This window comes from Cheilinus undulatus, linkage group 19 (assembly GCF_018320785.1).
Source record: "Cheilinus undulatus linkage group 19, ASM1832078v1, whole genome shotgun sequence".
NCBI classification, from domain to species: Eukaryota; Metazoa; Chordata; class Actinopteri; order Labriformes; family Labridae; genus Cheilinus; species Cheilinus undulatus.
Window position 1 is genome coordinate 26,480,567 of NC_054883.1, and position 17,736 is coordinate 26,498,302.

The 17,736-nt window shown below is 39.9% G+C and overlaps 1 protein-coding gene across 11 annotated transcripts in view; it reads left to right on the top strand.

Moving 5' to 3' along the window:
* The first annotated feature begins 1,943 nt into the window (after positions 1-1,943).
* relch (RAB11 binding and LisH domain, coiled-coil and HEAT repeat containing) overlaps positions 1,944-17,736 on the top strand; it is a 63,473-nt gene continuing 47,680 nt past the window's right edge. For 10 of the 11 annotated variants that reach the window (XR_005993378.1, XM_041813941.1, XM_041813942.1 and 7 more), the window contains exons 1-2: positions 1,944-2,508; positions 13,127-13,216. Coding sequence is in view for 10 of the 11 variants with exons in the window: in XM_041813941.1 (XP_041669875.1) it covers positions 2,058-2,508; positions 13,127-13,216 (541 nt within the window). In the remaining variant the exon portion in view is untranslated. The remainder of the gene's footprint in view (positions 2,509-13,126; positions 13,217-17,736) is intronic. The other variant, XM_041813945.1, reaches the window with a different exon arrangement.

A 17,736-nucleotide genomic window follows, 5' to 3' on the forward strand; every position in this document is an offset into this window, starting at 1 on the left:
GATAAAGAGAAATAAGTTTGAGTTTAGCCGTCTAATTCTAATTAATTAATTTCAAGACTGTTGGTCATCAAAGTGTTAATTTAATCCCTAGTGGTATTTTTATATCTTGTTTACCCTGCTAGCAAAAGGCTATCACACATAGAAATGTGTACTTAGATGCCGCGTTTGGGCTTCTTAGATGCGTCAGAGGGGCGCCATATTGAAGAGGTGTAGTCGTGGCTGTCGATGAGTGTAAGTCAGTGATGACATTTAAAATGCTCACTGAACTGATTCACTGAAAATACATTGATTTTCAAACTGTCACTCAAGTCAGACATGCATTTTTCATCCAGGACAGGGTTATAATAAATTTGGTTGTTCCATTTTTATTTTAATTAAGTTTTACTTCTTGATTTGAATTTCAGTGAGTTTGTATTAGTTTCAAGCACTGGTTTGTTATTAAAGTTTAGTTTTTATTCTGTAGAAAATGCCTTGTGATAGTTGTAGTTTGTTTTCTCATTAATATGGGATATTTGTCAGGGTGACACCCAAAAGGGAAATTCCAATTTACAGCAGCAAAAAGTATCATAGACATAGCAGGCCATTGGCGACAGAAACACAATAGAAATAGAGTACAAATAAAAGTAGTATTGCAAAAGCACTAATAAATGCAAAAATATGGAACATAAAAACATTGACTTCCAAATTATAAATAGTATTTACAAACAGTTACGTACAGGTTGGGTGTATTACAGATTGGGTGTGGTGTAGATATTAATATGTACACCTATAAACACATGTATACACACACACACACACACACATATATATATACATATATATATATATATATATATATATATATATATATATATATATATATATATATACAAACATGTGTATAGATTATACATATGTATATGGTTTATTGCACAGATTATTTTGAGCCGATTTTTGTTGTGGAGTTTAACAGCTGCAGGAAGGAAAGACCTGCAATACCTCTCCTTCACACACTTTGGGTGGATCATCCTGTCACTAATGGAGCTCCTTAGTGCAGTGAGTGTGTGTTGGAGGGGATGGGAGCTGTTGTCCATCATGGAGGACAGCTTACATTATACAATTTAGAAAACATCCAAAGGGGCTGATCTTCACTTTTTATTTCATTTACTCAAAAGGCATGTTTGAATACAAAGCAACACCAAAAATTACTACTGTGTGAAGCATCTAACAATTGAACCAGGCCATTTAACACTGCCCAGGCATGAGTGTACATATCCATCAGTATAATTGTGACAAAGACAAAGGGCAAAGGGCATTTTTGCCCCCAGTTTGATTTATTTTAGATAGTTTGGTAATCATACAATCAAGTTTTAATTAGTGTCTAATGCATTTTCTTATTCAAAAATGTTCTGTCATTCTGAGATTTTTTTCCAAGTACACTGAGAAAATAAAATGATTTTGTGTTGTCTTAAGTATATGTCTTTTCCATACACTCACGTTTGCTAAACCTTTATAAACTGCTGTTTGTTCTATTTATGGGATTGAAATCATAAGGCGTTTATGAGTTGAATGAATAAAGAATTACTACCACTATATAGAGAAATTTAGTTTGTAAACCTGTGTTTTTTTCAGCGGATCCGTGTCTTGGATTATAAATGAGTGTCTGACGTTTTTGACAAAACGAACATCTTAAATATTAATTCATTTTTCAGTAAGTTTGGAGCATTTCTACTGATTTACGTTCACAATCAGTTGCTACTGCACCTTTTCAATATGGCGCTGACGTGACGCATTCTCTCCAGTGAACGGGATAGGCCCCGGCAGCATCTACCTGTCCGTGTCTACATCCTCAGCTGTCAGGTTGCCCTGCCTGTTTTCCTCTCTGTCTCTCCCTCATCCAATAATTTCCCATTATACCACGAAAGAGGCGGGCTCTGTCTTATCTGACCAATCAGAGGGCCGTATTCTTTCCCTCTTGTCAAACCACCTACCAAACAGGAGCTAGCTGTCCATTCAGGAAGAAACGGGTCTGATTAGCCTAGCTAGCCCAGGTTCCTGAAAACCTTTATAGTCTAAAAATGGCGTCGGTGAACCCGTTTAATCTGAGTGATTCTGAAGAGGAGGCAGAACGGCGTCCTAATGAAACAGTTGACACGGAGAGGAGCCCCAGTGATGGGGCCCCGGGGCCGCCTCTCGGTAACCCATTCTCCCCTCCTGCGGACGCCGAACCTCCGACCCTCCTGCTGTCCAGTAACCGGACCAGCCCCAGTGGGGAGGGCACCGCGGGCTCTGCCGCAGCAGGCTCCGGTATGGGTGGTAGTGAAACCCGGGTCTCTGTGGATGTGATCGCGGCTCAGCTGCTCCGGGACCAGTACATCCTCACGGCCCTGGAGCTCCACACCGAGCTGCTGGAGGCTGGCAGGGAGCTGCCCCGGCTCAGGGATTACTTCTCCAACCCCGGCAATTTCGAGAGACAGAGCGGCACCCCTCCGGCCAAAGACCCGGGACTGGGACCTGGAGGACCGCTGAGTGAGTACCGTTACTGTTACCGTGATCGGAGTTAGCTGTCAGCTAAGTTAGCCCAGATCTAAGGCTGCAGTATACAGTTAGCGTGCTAGCCTGCTAACGCTAGCTCTGAAATTTAAAGCCATCGATCATCAGATATCAGCTAACAGAACCTGGTCCTCAGTCCAGGGCCCGGGGCCAACAGGCTGGTTTATAGGTCAGCCTTAGACCATCAAAGCATCGCAGGATCAGATGAATGAGGCAGTGTGGGTTAGATGGGTTAGCCTAGATTATTACACAGGGCTCATATAGGTTAGTCTAGATTAATACACAGGGCTCATATAGGTTAGTCTAGATTAATACACAGGGCTCATATAGGTTAGTCTAGATTAATACACAGGGCTCATATAGGTTAGTCTAGATTAATATACAGGACTCATATAGGTTAGTCTAGATTAATACACAGGGCTCATATAGGTTAGTCTAGATTAATACACAGGGCTCATATAGGTTAGTCTAGATTAATACACAGGGCTCATAAAGGTTAGTCTAGATTATTACACAGGGCTCATATAGGTTAGTCTAGATTAATACACAGGGCTCATATAGGTTAGTCTAGATTAATACACAGGGCTCATATAGGTTAGTCTAGATTAATATACAGGACTCATATAGGTTAGTCTAGATTAATACACAGGGCTCATATAGGTTAGTCTAGAATAGATTAATACACAGGGCTCATATAGGTTAGTCTAGATTAATACACAGGGCTCATATAGGTTAGTCTAGAATAGATTAATACACAGGGCTCATATAGGTTAGTCTAGATTATTACACAGGGCTCATATAGGTTAGTCTAAATTATTACACAGGGCTCATATAGGTTAGTCTAGAATAGATTAATACACAGGGCTCATATAGGTTAGTCTAGATTATTAAACAGGGCTCATATAGGTTAGTCTAAATTATTACACAGGGCTCATATAGGTTAGTCTAGAATAGATTAATACACAGGGCTCTTATACAGTCATGAATGAAAATATAGGCACTTCTGGAATTTTTTCCAGAAAATACACCATTTGTCCCAGAAATTGTTACAATCAACCATTTTTTTTTTATGTATACATGTGTTTATTGCCTTTATGTGCATCGGAACAACACAAAAAGTCAGAAAAAAAGACAGAATTGACATAATTTTACACAAAAATCAAAAAATGGTCGGGACAAAGTTATTGGCACCCTCAACTTAATATGTGGTTGCACAACCTCGGAAAAACATAACTGAAACCAGTCGCTTCCTGTAACCATCAACAAGCCTTTTACATGTCTCAACTGGATTTTTGGACCACTCTTCTTTTGCAAACAGCTCCAGGTATCTCAGATTTGAAGACTGCCTTCTTGCAACAGCAGTTTTGAGATCTCTCTATAGGTGTTCAATGGGAATTGGATCCGGACTCATTGCTGGCCACTTCAGAACTCTCCAGTGCTTTGTTGCCAAACATTTCTTGGTGCTTTTTAAAGTATGTTTGGGGTTGTTGTCCTGCTGGAACACCCATGACCTCTGATGCAGACCCAGCTTGCTGACACTAGGCTCTACATTGCGGCCCAAAATTTTTTGATAGTCTCCAGATTTCATGATTCCTTGCACACAGTCAAGGCACCCAGTGCCAGAGGCAGCAAAATAACCCCAAAACATCTTTGACCTCCACCATGTTTGACTGTAGGTACTGTGTTCTTTTCTTTGTAGGCCTCATTCTATTTTCTGTAAACAGTAGAATGACATGCTTTTCCAAAAAGCTCTACCTTAGTCTCATCTGTCCACCAAATGTTCTCCCATAAGATTGAGGCTAACTCTGGTACATTTTTGCAAACTCCAGTCTGACTTTTTAATGTCTCTTTGTCAGCAGTGGGGTTCTCCCTGGTCTCCTGCCATAGCGCTTTATCTCTTTCAGATGACCACATATGGTCCCAGCTGACACTTTTGCTCCCTGAGTCTGTAGGTCAGCCTGAATTTGTGTGGAAGTTGACTGAGGATGTTAATCAACCATTGCAACTCTCCTGTGTTGCATTTTTTTTGTCAATTTTTCTCTTCTGTCCATGTCCAGGGAGATTAGCCACAGTTCAATGGGTTATAAACTTCTTGATTATATCACACACAGTGGACAAAGGAATTTCAAGATCTCTGGAGATGGTCTTATAACCTTGAGATTGTTCATTTTTTCCACAATTTTGCTTCTTAAGTCCTCAGGCGACTCTGGGCTCTTCTTTCTCTTCTCCATGCTTGGTGTGACACACACAGGCACACAACACAAAGGTTGAGTCAACTTTTATACATTCTAACTGGCTTCAGTTGTGATTTGTAGATTGTCAGCACCTGTTACTGCCACAGGTGAGTTTAAATGAGCATCACATGCTTGAAATAAAATGATTTACCCACAGTTTTAAAAGGGCACTAATAATTTTGTCCAGCCCATTTTTTGAGTTATGTGTAAAATTATTTCAATTTTGTCTTTTTTCTACAGATTTTTTGTGTTGTTCCAATGCACATGAACGCAATAAACACATGTATACCATAACCATTTTTAATTGCAACAATTTTTGGGAGAAACGGTGTATTTTCTGGAAAAATTCCAGGGGTGCCAATATTTTCATCCATGACTGTAGGTTAGTCTAGATCAATACACAGGGCTCATATGTTAGTCTAGATTATTACGCTTGTCACATAGGTATTCCTATCATCTGATTTTCTAGCTCACCGATGCATCGATTTTATATCTGTTTTGGCTAATATCAGCCCTCTTGATAGTCGGTTAATAATGTGGCACGAACAGATGTCTATAGCAAAATGTAATTGTTGTGTCCAATCAAATGAAACTGTCATCTAGGAAACCAGTGGTTTGCCTGTTTTCTCTTCTTAGTGAGGAAATGTTGGTCCAGTTTTTGTCTTATATAAAAAGAAGTAATAATTCAAATATTTTGGTATTGACTGAATATGTATTTATACATCGGTATCAGTACCAGTCCTAATGTTCCAAACTGCTCAGGCTTTAGATTTCCACTAATAGTTCAAATACTTATTCCCTATTTAGAATTCAGATTTCAAATGTATTATCTTGTTATCGACAGACATACTACTGTTAGTGGTTCTAACTGTGTACTGTCTTTTTACTGAGCATTACGTGCCACATCAGATTATTTCACATCAATCCACAATGACATAAAACATAATACTACAAACTGGTATATTTAAAACCTGACGTGTTGCCCAGCTCTAGATCATATCAGTTATGCAAGTTTTTAGATGATAGGAGAACCCCTTAGGGAAAGAATACTTACTGTGTGAATGCAGCTTAGTTTCACAGAGGGTTCGAACCAGCATTATTATTCTTCATAGGCTGGTTTCTCCTTCATAGTTTTGTTAAACTGCACAGGTCTTTCTACCTCACTATGAACAGAGGTAAAGTGGTTTTCTTTTTATTGGTCAAGGTCAATTTTCTTCTTCACTCCATCATAGTATCTTATGGAAAACAGTATAATACAGGGGCTGTAAAGTCCTGATATCAAAACCAACATGCCATGCAAATGGTAACCATGGTGACAGCCCAAGCCTCAGCTCAATAAAGCTCCAGAGCAGCAGGGTGATATTACTTTACCTAAGTCTACATGAGCCGGACATGGTTTTAACTGTGTCTACATGAGCCTGATATTGCTGTAACTGAGTTTACATGAGCCTGATATAACTTTAACTGAGTCTACATGAGCCTGATATTACTTTGACCGAGTCTACGTGAGCCTGATGTAACTTTAACTGAATCTACATGAGCCTGATATAACTTTAACTGAATCTACATGAGCCTGATATTACTTTAACTGAATCTGCATGAGCCTGATATTACTTTAACTGAATCTACATGAGCCTGATATTACTTTGACTGTGTTTATGTGAGCCTGATACGCACTAAGGAAAATGCTGGAGCTTGCCTAACAGCCCACTTTGATTTTGGAGACCAAAACAAACTCATTTAGATCTGTAAGGCTCCATGAAGCTCCCACTGGTGGATTAGCAGCAATATTAGCTGTTCAAATTAAGGTTAATGGAGCTGAATTCTCTATGAGAGTGTTTGTACCTCCACAGATAATGAGCTACAGAATGCCTTAATTAAACATACGTGGTGTAACGCAACTCAGAGACTAAACTGTTATTATAAAACTATGTTGTGTCACATTTTCTGTTAATTTGATCCTCTGAGGTTTTTATGGAATATCCTCTGTTTTAGATTATCCATGCAGCAACAGGATGGGTCTATCTGCAGTATTTTATCTCAGAACCAGGAGCAGAGAGGAGGTCAGAACATCAGTGACCTGAATGGATAGTGACACACCCAGCTTATCTTCTGAACTATCAGGGAGACGCTAGCATGGGAGCTGAAGGATATAGGTTAGACTGACTGAAGCCAAGGGCTGATCAATTATGACCAAACTCATAATCATTTATATATCACTGTATAAACACTGGTCAGGTTGTTGATAAACTGGGTATCTACGTCTGCAGGCAAATGCTTTGACTCAGTCTGCAGTAGAGATGTGCCTCCTCTCTGGTCTCAGGATTTGTTTACGATCATTAGGACAACTATTTTATGTGATTTAATTTAATAATCACAATGTATCACATTTCATCTGATGCATCCGCTATTTTAACTGCACATGGATGCTTTTATCAATGGAGGCAAACCATCTGATAAAAAATAAACTACAGTGATTCCCACACATTTGCTTTACCTGGCCTGTCCAACTGAACTGATGGGCCATTTTATAATTTTCATATCTACACAATACATTCATAAAAAGGTGTTGTCCTGCTGCTTAATCATTAAGCCTACTTCACTCTCCACCCTGGCTCCAGTACACTCCCTGCTTGTACCTTTGCATCACAGATTGAAAGGAAAGACTGAATGATCGCCTGATGCAGATTTGAAAGCATGTGTTAGGTTCATTTCTCCAGTTTGGGCTCTTTTCATCAAGCAATAGTAATTTTCCAGCATTATGAACATTTTGTGTATAAATACATTCATACCAGTTACAGATAACAGTTACCTGTCTTGCAATGTACTGCGGCTAACGAATACAGCAACAGTGCACTGCCCTTTATGGTAGCTGAGGAAGATCAAAAGGCAAACTAGAGTTGTGGGTGGGGCATTGGGTGACTGTGGAGAGGTAAAACGGAGCCAGAAAGACAGGAACACATCCGAGTAGAGCCAAAGAAATACACTTAGATTAAACTGTTGACCAGTAAAGTCAGTGTGCTTTTACATTAGGGGCCGGGGGCCTGGATCCTAGGCACGGTACAGAACAGCCCTGCGTGATGTGAAAGAACCCTAAAACAGAGATAAGGATAACGATCCAAACACCACCTATCAGCCCTGATAATCATCCGGGCTGATGATCAGACGACATATATCGCCATTCACCATGTGACCATGCTGTGAGCTATTATACGTCATTCTAGGCCAGGATCCTCTAAACCAGACTGGCTGAGGATGTTTTAAACATCACTGTCCTCTTCTTCAGCTCTCTCTCTCCTGAGACTAACAGGAGTCTGTGCTGTGGCCCCTCTGATCCTCATCATGGGAACTCAGAATTTTTTACTGTCATTTAAGATGGATTGATCACCCAGCACTACATCAAGATGAGTTACGTTATTGAAGTGAATGATTCATGGAGAGGAAGAGGGTCACTGAATCAGGAGAGCAGTGAAGATGAGCATCCCTGCCGACAGCACAGGTGTGACTGATACAGTCATTAGAATGCTCCTTCAATGACTACAGCTGGGTCTGTAGAATAGTAACCCTGGTCCTGACTACAGCTGAGTCTGTATGTAGGATAGTAACCCTGGTCCTGACTACAGCTGAGTCTGTATATAGAATAGTAACCCTGGTCCTGACTACAGCTGAGTCTGTATGTAGAATAGTAACCCTGGTCCTGATGACAGCTGGGTCTGTATGTAGGATAGTAACCCTGGTCCTGATGACAGCTGGGTCTGTATGTAGGATAGTAACCCTGGTCCTGATGACAGCTGGGTCTGTATGTAGGATAGTAACCCTGGTCCTGATGACAGCTGAGTCTGTATGTAGGATAGTAACCCTGGTCCTGACTACAGCTAGGTCTGTATGGCATCTTTCACCAGGCTGCTAATTGCAGAGACAAGGCTCCACATCTCATTGGCTGGTCAGGTGGTCTTTAGCCCATGGATGTTCTAAAGCATCTTAAATGACCATGAACAGGGTTGACAGTGACCTGACACATTTAACACGTTTGTGTGGTTTTCCCAGTAACATGTCAGGGTGAGGATATGTAGAAAATCTATGCATGATTAGGGTTATACTAATTTAGGATTTATGGAAACAAAAAACAACTTCATTTCCTCATGTATTTTTAAATGCACAGATCCTTAATTGACATGTGAAGTCTAATTTAATTTTTTCTTTGTCTCATACAGTAGCCTGTAAAAAAAGCTGTAAATGTTTAAATGTCCACTAGACAGCAATCATAGAAGGAGGGTCTGGGGATATTTTCTAACACCAGACGTTTATTTCCTCTGATTCTGCTGTTTTTAGGAACTCGTCTGTTCTTTTCTACACCTCTTTAAACTCTGATTTTCTCCTGTGGTCTCTTCTTTGTTTTTAGGTTTATTTCAGTCTTGTTTTTAAACAGTGATAAATGCTTTCATTTGTAAATGTCTGTGTTTATCTATTTTGCTGTGCAGTATAAGAAAAAATGAAGGCCTACAAACCTGTGGACTTATCCAGTTAAGTCCTCAGAGTTCACGATGATCCGTCTCCTGGTTTTGGTTTAGTTATGACATTCTGTCTGACCAGGAGCAGATACTCTCTGATTTCAGTAATACTGCATGTCTAATTGTCTGCTACCTCCCTCATGGTGTCTGCCTCATTGTCTCATCCCGTCCCTATTCTGTGGCCAGCAGTCTTTCCAGAAACATCCTCCTATCAAACAGAGAGCGTGTTGGCTACCTCTGACTCTCCATCCTCTCAGCTCTCATTAGATTTAACTCTCTGTTTCTGGACTAAACCTGTTTCCTCTCCTGTCTCTAATTTATCTGCTTTGGTTTTCTACCTCCAAAGCTGAAAATGTGTCCTTTGAATGTTGGCCTGAGTGTGTTTTCAATGCTTGTCCCTTCTTCTTTCCTCTTCCTGGTGGATTTTCAAACATGCTACAGCAGGGGAAGATTAATAGGATGTTATCCAGAGGTCAGTCGGTTCTGGTTTCAGTTTGGAGAGGTATAGTGAATGTAAAGAGTGAATACAGCTATTATAGTTTAGCTAATATCTGATGAAGCAGCATGGATGTTTCTGCTAAACTGGATCATCCAGGTTCATTTGAAGGTTTAATTGGATGTGAAGGTTTGACGGTAAAACTGAAGCAGAGCAGAGGGAGTGTCTGTGGATCTGTTAGTGTGGCAGCACCTGCCCTGCAGGAGCATGGTGAAGTGGTGTCAGTGTTAAGTGTCAGATCATCACAGCCCAGACAATGCTCGCCACAGGCACAACCGAAAGGTCAAACGGAGAGAGCTGCAGCACAGACACAGACTCACCCACTAGAGACTGGTGTGCAAACCTTACACAATCTGAATTAAAGGGATTTATTCTCTCACAAATGCAGACAAACGGCTTATAATCCTCTGATTCATGAATATATTTCATCCACTTACAGGAAGCATAGACACACAGTCAGGAAGGATGGATGGACTCTGTCTCTACAGGGAGACTAACGTTAACATGGCCTCAGTGTGACACAGCGGGAGCAGAGACCCAACAACAGTCAGAGTTTGCAGTGATTCCTACAGCATGTTAGAGATGCAGCAGCTGGTTTAACACGCCCTCTGTCATACAGTAAAAAAAAAATCAAATACCTTCCTGAGTCTATGTGTGAGATCAACAGCAGCATCTGGTGGATCAGTCAATCCATTCACTGAAGAAATCTGTCTGTCTTCATCAATAATACGGCTTCTTTCAGCTTAGCTATCCTTCCAGCAGATAGATTATATGTCAAACTGCAAAACATGAACAGAATCACAGCTCTGTGAATGTTGGACTACACTTTTGTATTAACTCCATGCATGCTATCCCTCTAGTTAACAGTATGACTCCTGCTGTGGTTAACATATATGCTATTCTGTTCATTGGTCAGACTCTGGTCTTTTCTAACTCTGATATGAGAGAACTTCAGGCCACTTCTGCAGCCGTATTAGGGTGAAGGAAAGCCAACACCTTTGTCTTCTGCATGTTCAGCCTTCCTCAGTGAAACCGGAGCACATGTCTGTATCAGTTGGTCTGTCCTCTGATGAACAATACAGCCGTCTCCTTCAAACACAGACGTGAGGCTGTTAGTCTGAGGTGTTAGTGTGGAAACGGCTGTTTTCATCAAGCCAAGGCCCCAGCAGAGCGAACATGATTGGACTGATTTCTCTGATTGCAGTGACTCATGTGTTTCTTGGCTGAAGTGTGGTCCTCCTCCGTTGTTTAGAAAGGTTTCCACTTTGAGTTTAATCAGGTTTCCATCTGTTTTATGGAGGAGTGGATAGTTGTTCGTCAGCATCCTTTAACTCAGGGGTGTCAAACTCAATCACAGCAGGGGCCAGGTTCTGGATTCAGGTCTAACCTTAGGGCCTTACAGGCTCACCTTTTTAACCATAAACTGCCAATCTCATTTCACCAGTAATACAATATGAAACTGGTTTAAAAAAGTAAAAAAGTGAAGTTTGAAGGATCAAAATCTGAGAAAAGTAAATTTATTAGTCCAAAAAGGTCATAACATGAATTTGAAATTGAAAAATTATGTTTTTTAAAGGCAAATATATTAGAAAGAAAGTCAAAATCATGAGTTTGAAAGGTCAGAATGTTAAATAATATTTGTAATCATGAAATTAAAAGTTAAAATATGATCAAATTTTTCAATTGTGAGTCTAAGGATAAACTATGGAATTATAAAGTCAAAGTAAGGAGTTGAAAATATGAGATAAAATACAAAATAATTAGAAAGGTCAAAACATGAGTTAACATTTAAAATTATGAATCTAAAAGCTCAAAATGTATAAGAAGTCAAAATTATGAGTTGAAATGCTCAAAGTATGAAATAAAAATTTTGAGTCCTTATTGTGAGATGCAAAATTGAAAATATGAAATCAAAACACAAATCAGTTTATTTTCCCACATTCCTGACTTTTTATTAGGGCAGTCAAAAGATAGAATTTTTTAATAGCAATTAATCTCACAACTTCCATAGTTAACTTGCAATTAATCGCAAATTAATCACACCATTTTTATTATCTGTCCTAAATGTGCCAAACAGGATTTTTTTCTCCAGATTTAAATACTCTTATCAACAAGAGTGCAGAAAACTTTTTTATTTATGCAAATATTTGTTCATGGCAAAAACACAAAACAGATTGTCGATGAAAAGTTGTCTAGTTTAAGCTCAAAGATAATGAATGCTCCACAAACTGCCCATCAAGCCATAACAGTTGGAGATACTGACCTTAATGTAACATTACTTAATAATAACAAAATTCAGTGTCAAACTTCAGACTTCTAGAAGTTTAAAAAAAAATGGAAAATGCTGAATAGGACAACATGTTAATGCCACTATGACATCAGTATAATAGCAAACTACTCAAAGTTAACATTTTACTTAACTATTAATTTTTTTTTAACTTTTATTCTCTTAAATCTATCTAAAGAACTTTGAAGGCACTTTATAAATACATTTATTATTATTGTTATTATTATAAGAGTACACAGACTTAATGTAAAAATATTGGCACAGGCCTACTTGTATGTAGGGATAAAGTCTGAATTCTGGACTTTCACCTTAAAATGGAGTAGGCTGCCTTTAAAGATTTGTAAGAGGACTTCATCATGTCTTCATTTTTCAGATCATAGAAAAGCTACAGATTAAATCTCCACTCCTCTTTTTCTTTTTAAATAAAGGGAACCTCTGTCTAATTATGCTTGTTAGCCTATATGATGATACTCTACAGAGCTCATTCACTGCTTCACTCTCAGGCTCACCTGCAACACCTCTGCTCCCCTGTCACACACCAGCCTCTGCTGCTCCTCTCCTCCTCTTCCACATGATGCAGCTGTATATTCACCAGCGCCAGTCCGTCTCCTATCGGGACTGCAGTCTTGCAACTTATGCTGCATCTTGATTGACAGTTTTTATTTTTTTTTAAATTGACATTTATTTACAGATCCAGGCAATCTTTTTTGCGCACTTTCAGTTTCAAGATGGAACAACTCATGAAGGATAAGTTGACGTTTTTATACTTGAGGAAATCTGCATACTGATGGGCCAGTTATCAAAGAAATATCATATGATCTTGCGGGCCGGATTAGAGTGTTCCATGGACCGGATTTGGCCCCCGTGCCTTGAGTTTGACACCCCTGCCTTAACTCAAGGCCAGTATGCTCAAGCTTCCAGCCTTAATAAGAGCCTTTAAAATAAAAAGAGAGACCACACAGTGGAGTTTACTCTGCCGACCTCTTCAAGGGAGATAAAGGCAAAGATGACTTCTTCAATCACATGATTTTACACTTTTCTTACTTTTTCTGTCTGTCTCTTTCAGACCGGGCAGGCAGCATCAGCACCTTGGACTCTCTGGATTTTGCGCGATACTCAGATGACGGCAACAGAGAGACAGATGAGCGGGTGGCAGGTAAGATGAGTCGTACATGCAGGGCTGAGACCCGACGTACCTCAAAGAAATAAAACAAATAAAATCAGGGGATCAGGCAGCGATGGAGTGGGAGGTAAGGTGGGTACACAGAAAACAAAGAGTGCTTTTACATGGACTTGAGTGTCCCAGCTATGAGCCTGATCCTGGTTTATCAGGGATTTGGTGTGTTAGGGCCTTTACTGTATACCTGGTCAGGCAGCTTTGAATGGAAAGTTCTGAGACTAAAATCAATAAGTCGTGATCTCAGAACGGAAAAATGAGCTCTGGGGTTTTGCATCTATATTAACTACATACCTGAAGGGGTGCCATCTTTGCTTGCTGTGCTTGCACTTGGACACTAACAAGTGCTTGGTCTGAGCTTTTTTAGTACACTGTTTTTTTAAACACCTGGCTGTAATACTGTATACCACAGCAACATTGTAGGAAGGTTTAACAGAATTAAAAATAGATATGGCCAATCCCATTCTCAAGTACATGTGAACATGCTCCAAGAGAATAATATGGAACAGCTGCATCAGGGTCTGCAGAGATTATAGTAATGAAAGCCAAGACAGATCTGATCTTTCATTTTATCATCTTTTCAATTGAATAAAGTCATAGTTGGACTAAAACCAGGGTTCTTTGTCTCCATGTTTAAATCTGTGTTTTATTTCTGTCTTTACCTCAGTGGAGGTGTTGGTTCCTCTTCTTATCAGCTGTGTTATTTTTGGTGTCAGGCCTGTCTCAGCACTGTTTAAAATAACACCCTCCTCTCCCCACGGCTCCATCCTGACACACTGAGAGAGTTTATCAGAATATTTCCCAGTTTAAATGTTAAGTCGAGACCTGGTTATCAGCAGCTGCTGTTACAGTTACACAGGGCTAATTTAAGGTCATGATTCACATGTTAGCCTTTAATTAGTTATGGTACAGACAAGTAGTTATTTTTGGCCTGACTAGTACTACAAGGAAGATTATAACCTAACTGTCATGTACTGGTCTGTCGATATGATGTACCAGTGTTAAAAACTTGACTACTAATAGATCGACACTAATATAACATAGCCTAAATGCTCATACATCTCCCTTTTATCATTAATTTTCTGACCAGCAGTAGAACTATTTTCTAACATTAATTTACTACCAGCAGTGATACCGTATTCTAATATTAATTTCTGAGCAGTACTGCTACTGTGTTCTTACATTGAGAACCAGCAGTGATACTGTATTCTAACATTATTTTCTGACCAGCAGAGATACTGTATTCTAACATTATTTTCTGACCAGCAGAGATACTGTATTCTAACATTATTTTCTGACCAGCAGAGATATTGTATTCTAACATTATTTTCTGACTAGCAGTGAAACTGTATTCTAACATTATTTTAGACATACAGAGATACTGCCTTATAACATTAATCTATGACGAGCAGTGATACTATTTTCAACATTAATTTATGACTAGCAGCGATACTGTATTCTAACATTATTTTCTGATTAGCAGTGAAACTTTATTCTTACATTAATTTATGACTAGCAGTGAAACTGTATTCTAACATTAATTTATGACCAGCAGTGATACTGCATTCTGACATTAGTTATGACTATCAGTGGTACTGTATTCTAACATTATTTTCTGACTAGCAGTGGTACTGTATTCTAACATTATTTTCTGACTAGCAGTGGTACTGTATTCTAACATTATTTTCTGACTAGCGGTGGTACTGTATTCTAACTGGTAGTAAAGTCAGAGTTCTAACCATGCAGCAGAGATGATGATGGCGCCATGCTCCCAAATATGTTATACATCTTTTTCAATGACTTTCATAAATGAACTGTCCCCCATGTGATCAAATTGGCACCTTCCCTTCCCTCCTCACCCATCCCTTCTCTCACCCACCCTGACCCACCTAGCCCCTCCTGATCCCCTACCCTAGTTCCCTCCACCCAAATCGCCCCCAGCTGTCTGACTCTGGGTTTTCTGGCTTTCTCCTGACGTTGATCAAACCCCAGTGAACCAAACTGGACAAGTCACTCCATTCAGACTAGCTTTTTTTTGTTTGGTTTATCATTTTAATCTTCTCCCCGTTATTCAGTTCTTGGTTTTCCATTTTGTTGCGTTTGCATCCTGTGCACTCTTGATCTGCTGTGGATCCCTGGGTTGGTAGAGTCACTGTGGGTGGATTTGATCAGAAACAAATTTATTGATGAAGTTTCTAGAAATTAAATCTTCAAGTTGTTCAACTGGAGATTTCTCAGTGACATTGATAGGGATGTACATTTTTAGGAACATTTCAGTGGCGATTACACAGATAAAAATGAACAATCAAACGGATGGACCAGGATGTAAATCTAAGTCTTCAGGATCCATGTCTGCATCATTCTATCTGTGCCGTGGTTTTTAACTGTGTGACGGCACATGCCCTAACCCTAACCCACTCCTGGAGCACAGAGCAGCCCAGAACAGCCAGCAGCAGTCTGAGAATGCTCTCTAGTGTCTCTTCCAGTGCACATGCACACTAGGGGATGCTCTCAGAGCAAACCAGGAAGTGCCTTTTTCAGGGTATTTCTCCCTCATTCTGATAAATATATGAACGAAAACATAACATCAGTTTTCTGTTTGGTAAATTTGCTGTGTAAGGAGTCATTTTTATTGAACAGACAACACAAGAATTACATAGCAGAGCTGGTCTGTTCTCATCATATTGATGTTGTCTTTTTTGAGAGCCTCCTGGTGGGGAAATTCTACATACTGTGTGTTTATTGTGATATTTAAAGCCATATCTACGTAGTCTGGCAGTCTTCTATTAAACCAGTTGAACAACAGAAACCAGCTGTGGGATCAGACGGCAGATTTTCAGTGCACAGTCATGCAACGTGGTTTTCCTGCTCCATGGCTTCTTCCTTTCTGCTCGTGTTTTTAACCTTTAACCTTTAACCGTGTTTTAGACTCCTGTGTGTTCTTTTCTTTATTCAGTGTTAGCTTAGACTCTACATTTCACATCCACAGTTTCTCTAGATTTATCCTGTCTGTGATCATGTAAGGAGCCAGAAAAGGCTGGGAGATATGAACTAGAGGAAGATGAAGTCTAACGCTGGGGTCAGACGCCACCATCTTTGGTCTGTTACGATGGCCGCTGTGAAAGATAGGGCCATCACAGAGCCATGAGTTCATACCATGATTTTAATGTGATGACTACGCCATGAATATGATGACCGGGTCGGTCTTTACGATGTTTGAAAAAAGAGGGATAGGGCTAGACGCCACGGGGAGAAAAGACTGGAAACAAACTTGCTGTTGCTCCAACATGGGACCTCACCTTCCCCCTACCTCTCTGTTCAGGACCGTGTGAAACACTCCTAGTATTCAACCAGGAAATTATTTCAGAGTTTATCCAGCAGGTCACTTTTTCTGTCTGTGATTAGTTTGTGTGAAAAAGTATTTACCCCCTTACTGATTCCTGATGTTTCTAAATTACAAAGAGAACAATGATTAGCAGTGTTTGATACCACAAATCTGACTGAAATCACAGTATAGGTTAAAATAATTGCAGTTCAAAATTTTCCAAATTTGTTCTGCTCAAGTTTATACCACATAATATGGTTGATGTTTGTAAACAGGGCTAATATCAGTGGACACCAATGTTGAAACCAGTGCATCGGCGCATCCCTACTAATGCTAACTGCAGCTGGTCGCTGAAGTTCCTCTGCTTTTTCTCTCCATCATTCCTCTTCTTTCCGTCTGTCATGGTCATCCCTCTGAGACACTTCATAAAGGCAGGGCTCGGCTCGTCAGAGCTCGGCTAACTCCATCATTCTCCTCCCACTTCATTTGGTTTGTTTACATCTGTGATTGTGAACAAATCAAAGAAGGCAGACAGAAAAATACGACGTTGGACGTTCTGTGGAGGAATTAGGAGGTGTCTCAGATGTGGTCTTGATTGTTGATTGCTCTGATGACTGGGTTAAAACGGTCTATATCAGGGTCAGTGAGTCTCTAAACTCTCTAAACCCTATAACGGTGGTTATAACGTGGCCTTGATTGTCATTGACTCTGATGACTCAGGGTTAAACCCACCTGTATCAGGATCAGTGGGTCTCTAAACCCTCTTACTCCCATATCGATCTATAACGGTTATAATGTGGCCTTGATCGTTGTTGACTTTGGTCATTGGGGTTAAACCTGTCTGTATCAGGGTCAGTGAGTCGCTAAACCCTCCAAATGCTATAACGCTGGTTATAATGTGGCGTCTGACCTCAGCACTAGTGTAATCCATGTTCTAAATGATATGTCTGTTGTTTTGTAGCTCATATTGTGTCTACTGAAACATCATGTGACCAGATCAGTGTCTTTCCTTCGAGTGGCTTGAAACCAGATCATTTATTGATTATTGATTAGGTATTGGCCTTGAAAACTCCTCTGTCAGACAGCTCCTAGATTAGATCTGAACCAACCTGGTCTCCCATGGTTTTAGTCAACCATACCAGAGCTATCAACCAGCTTTCCCATGATCCTCTGC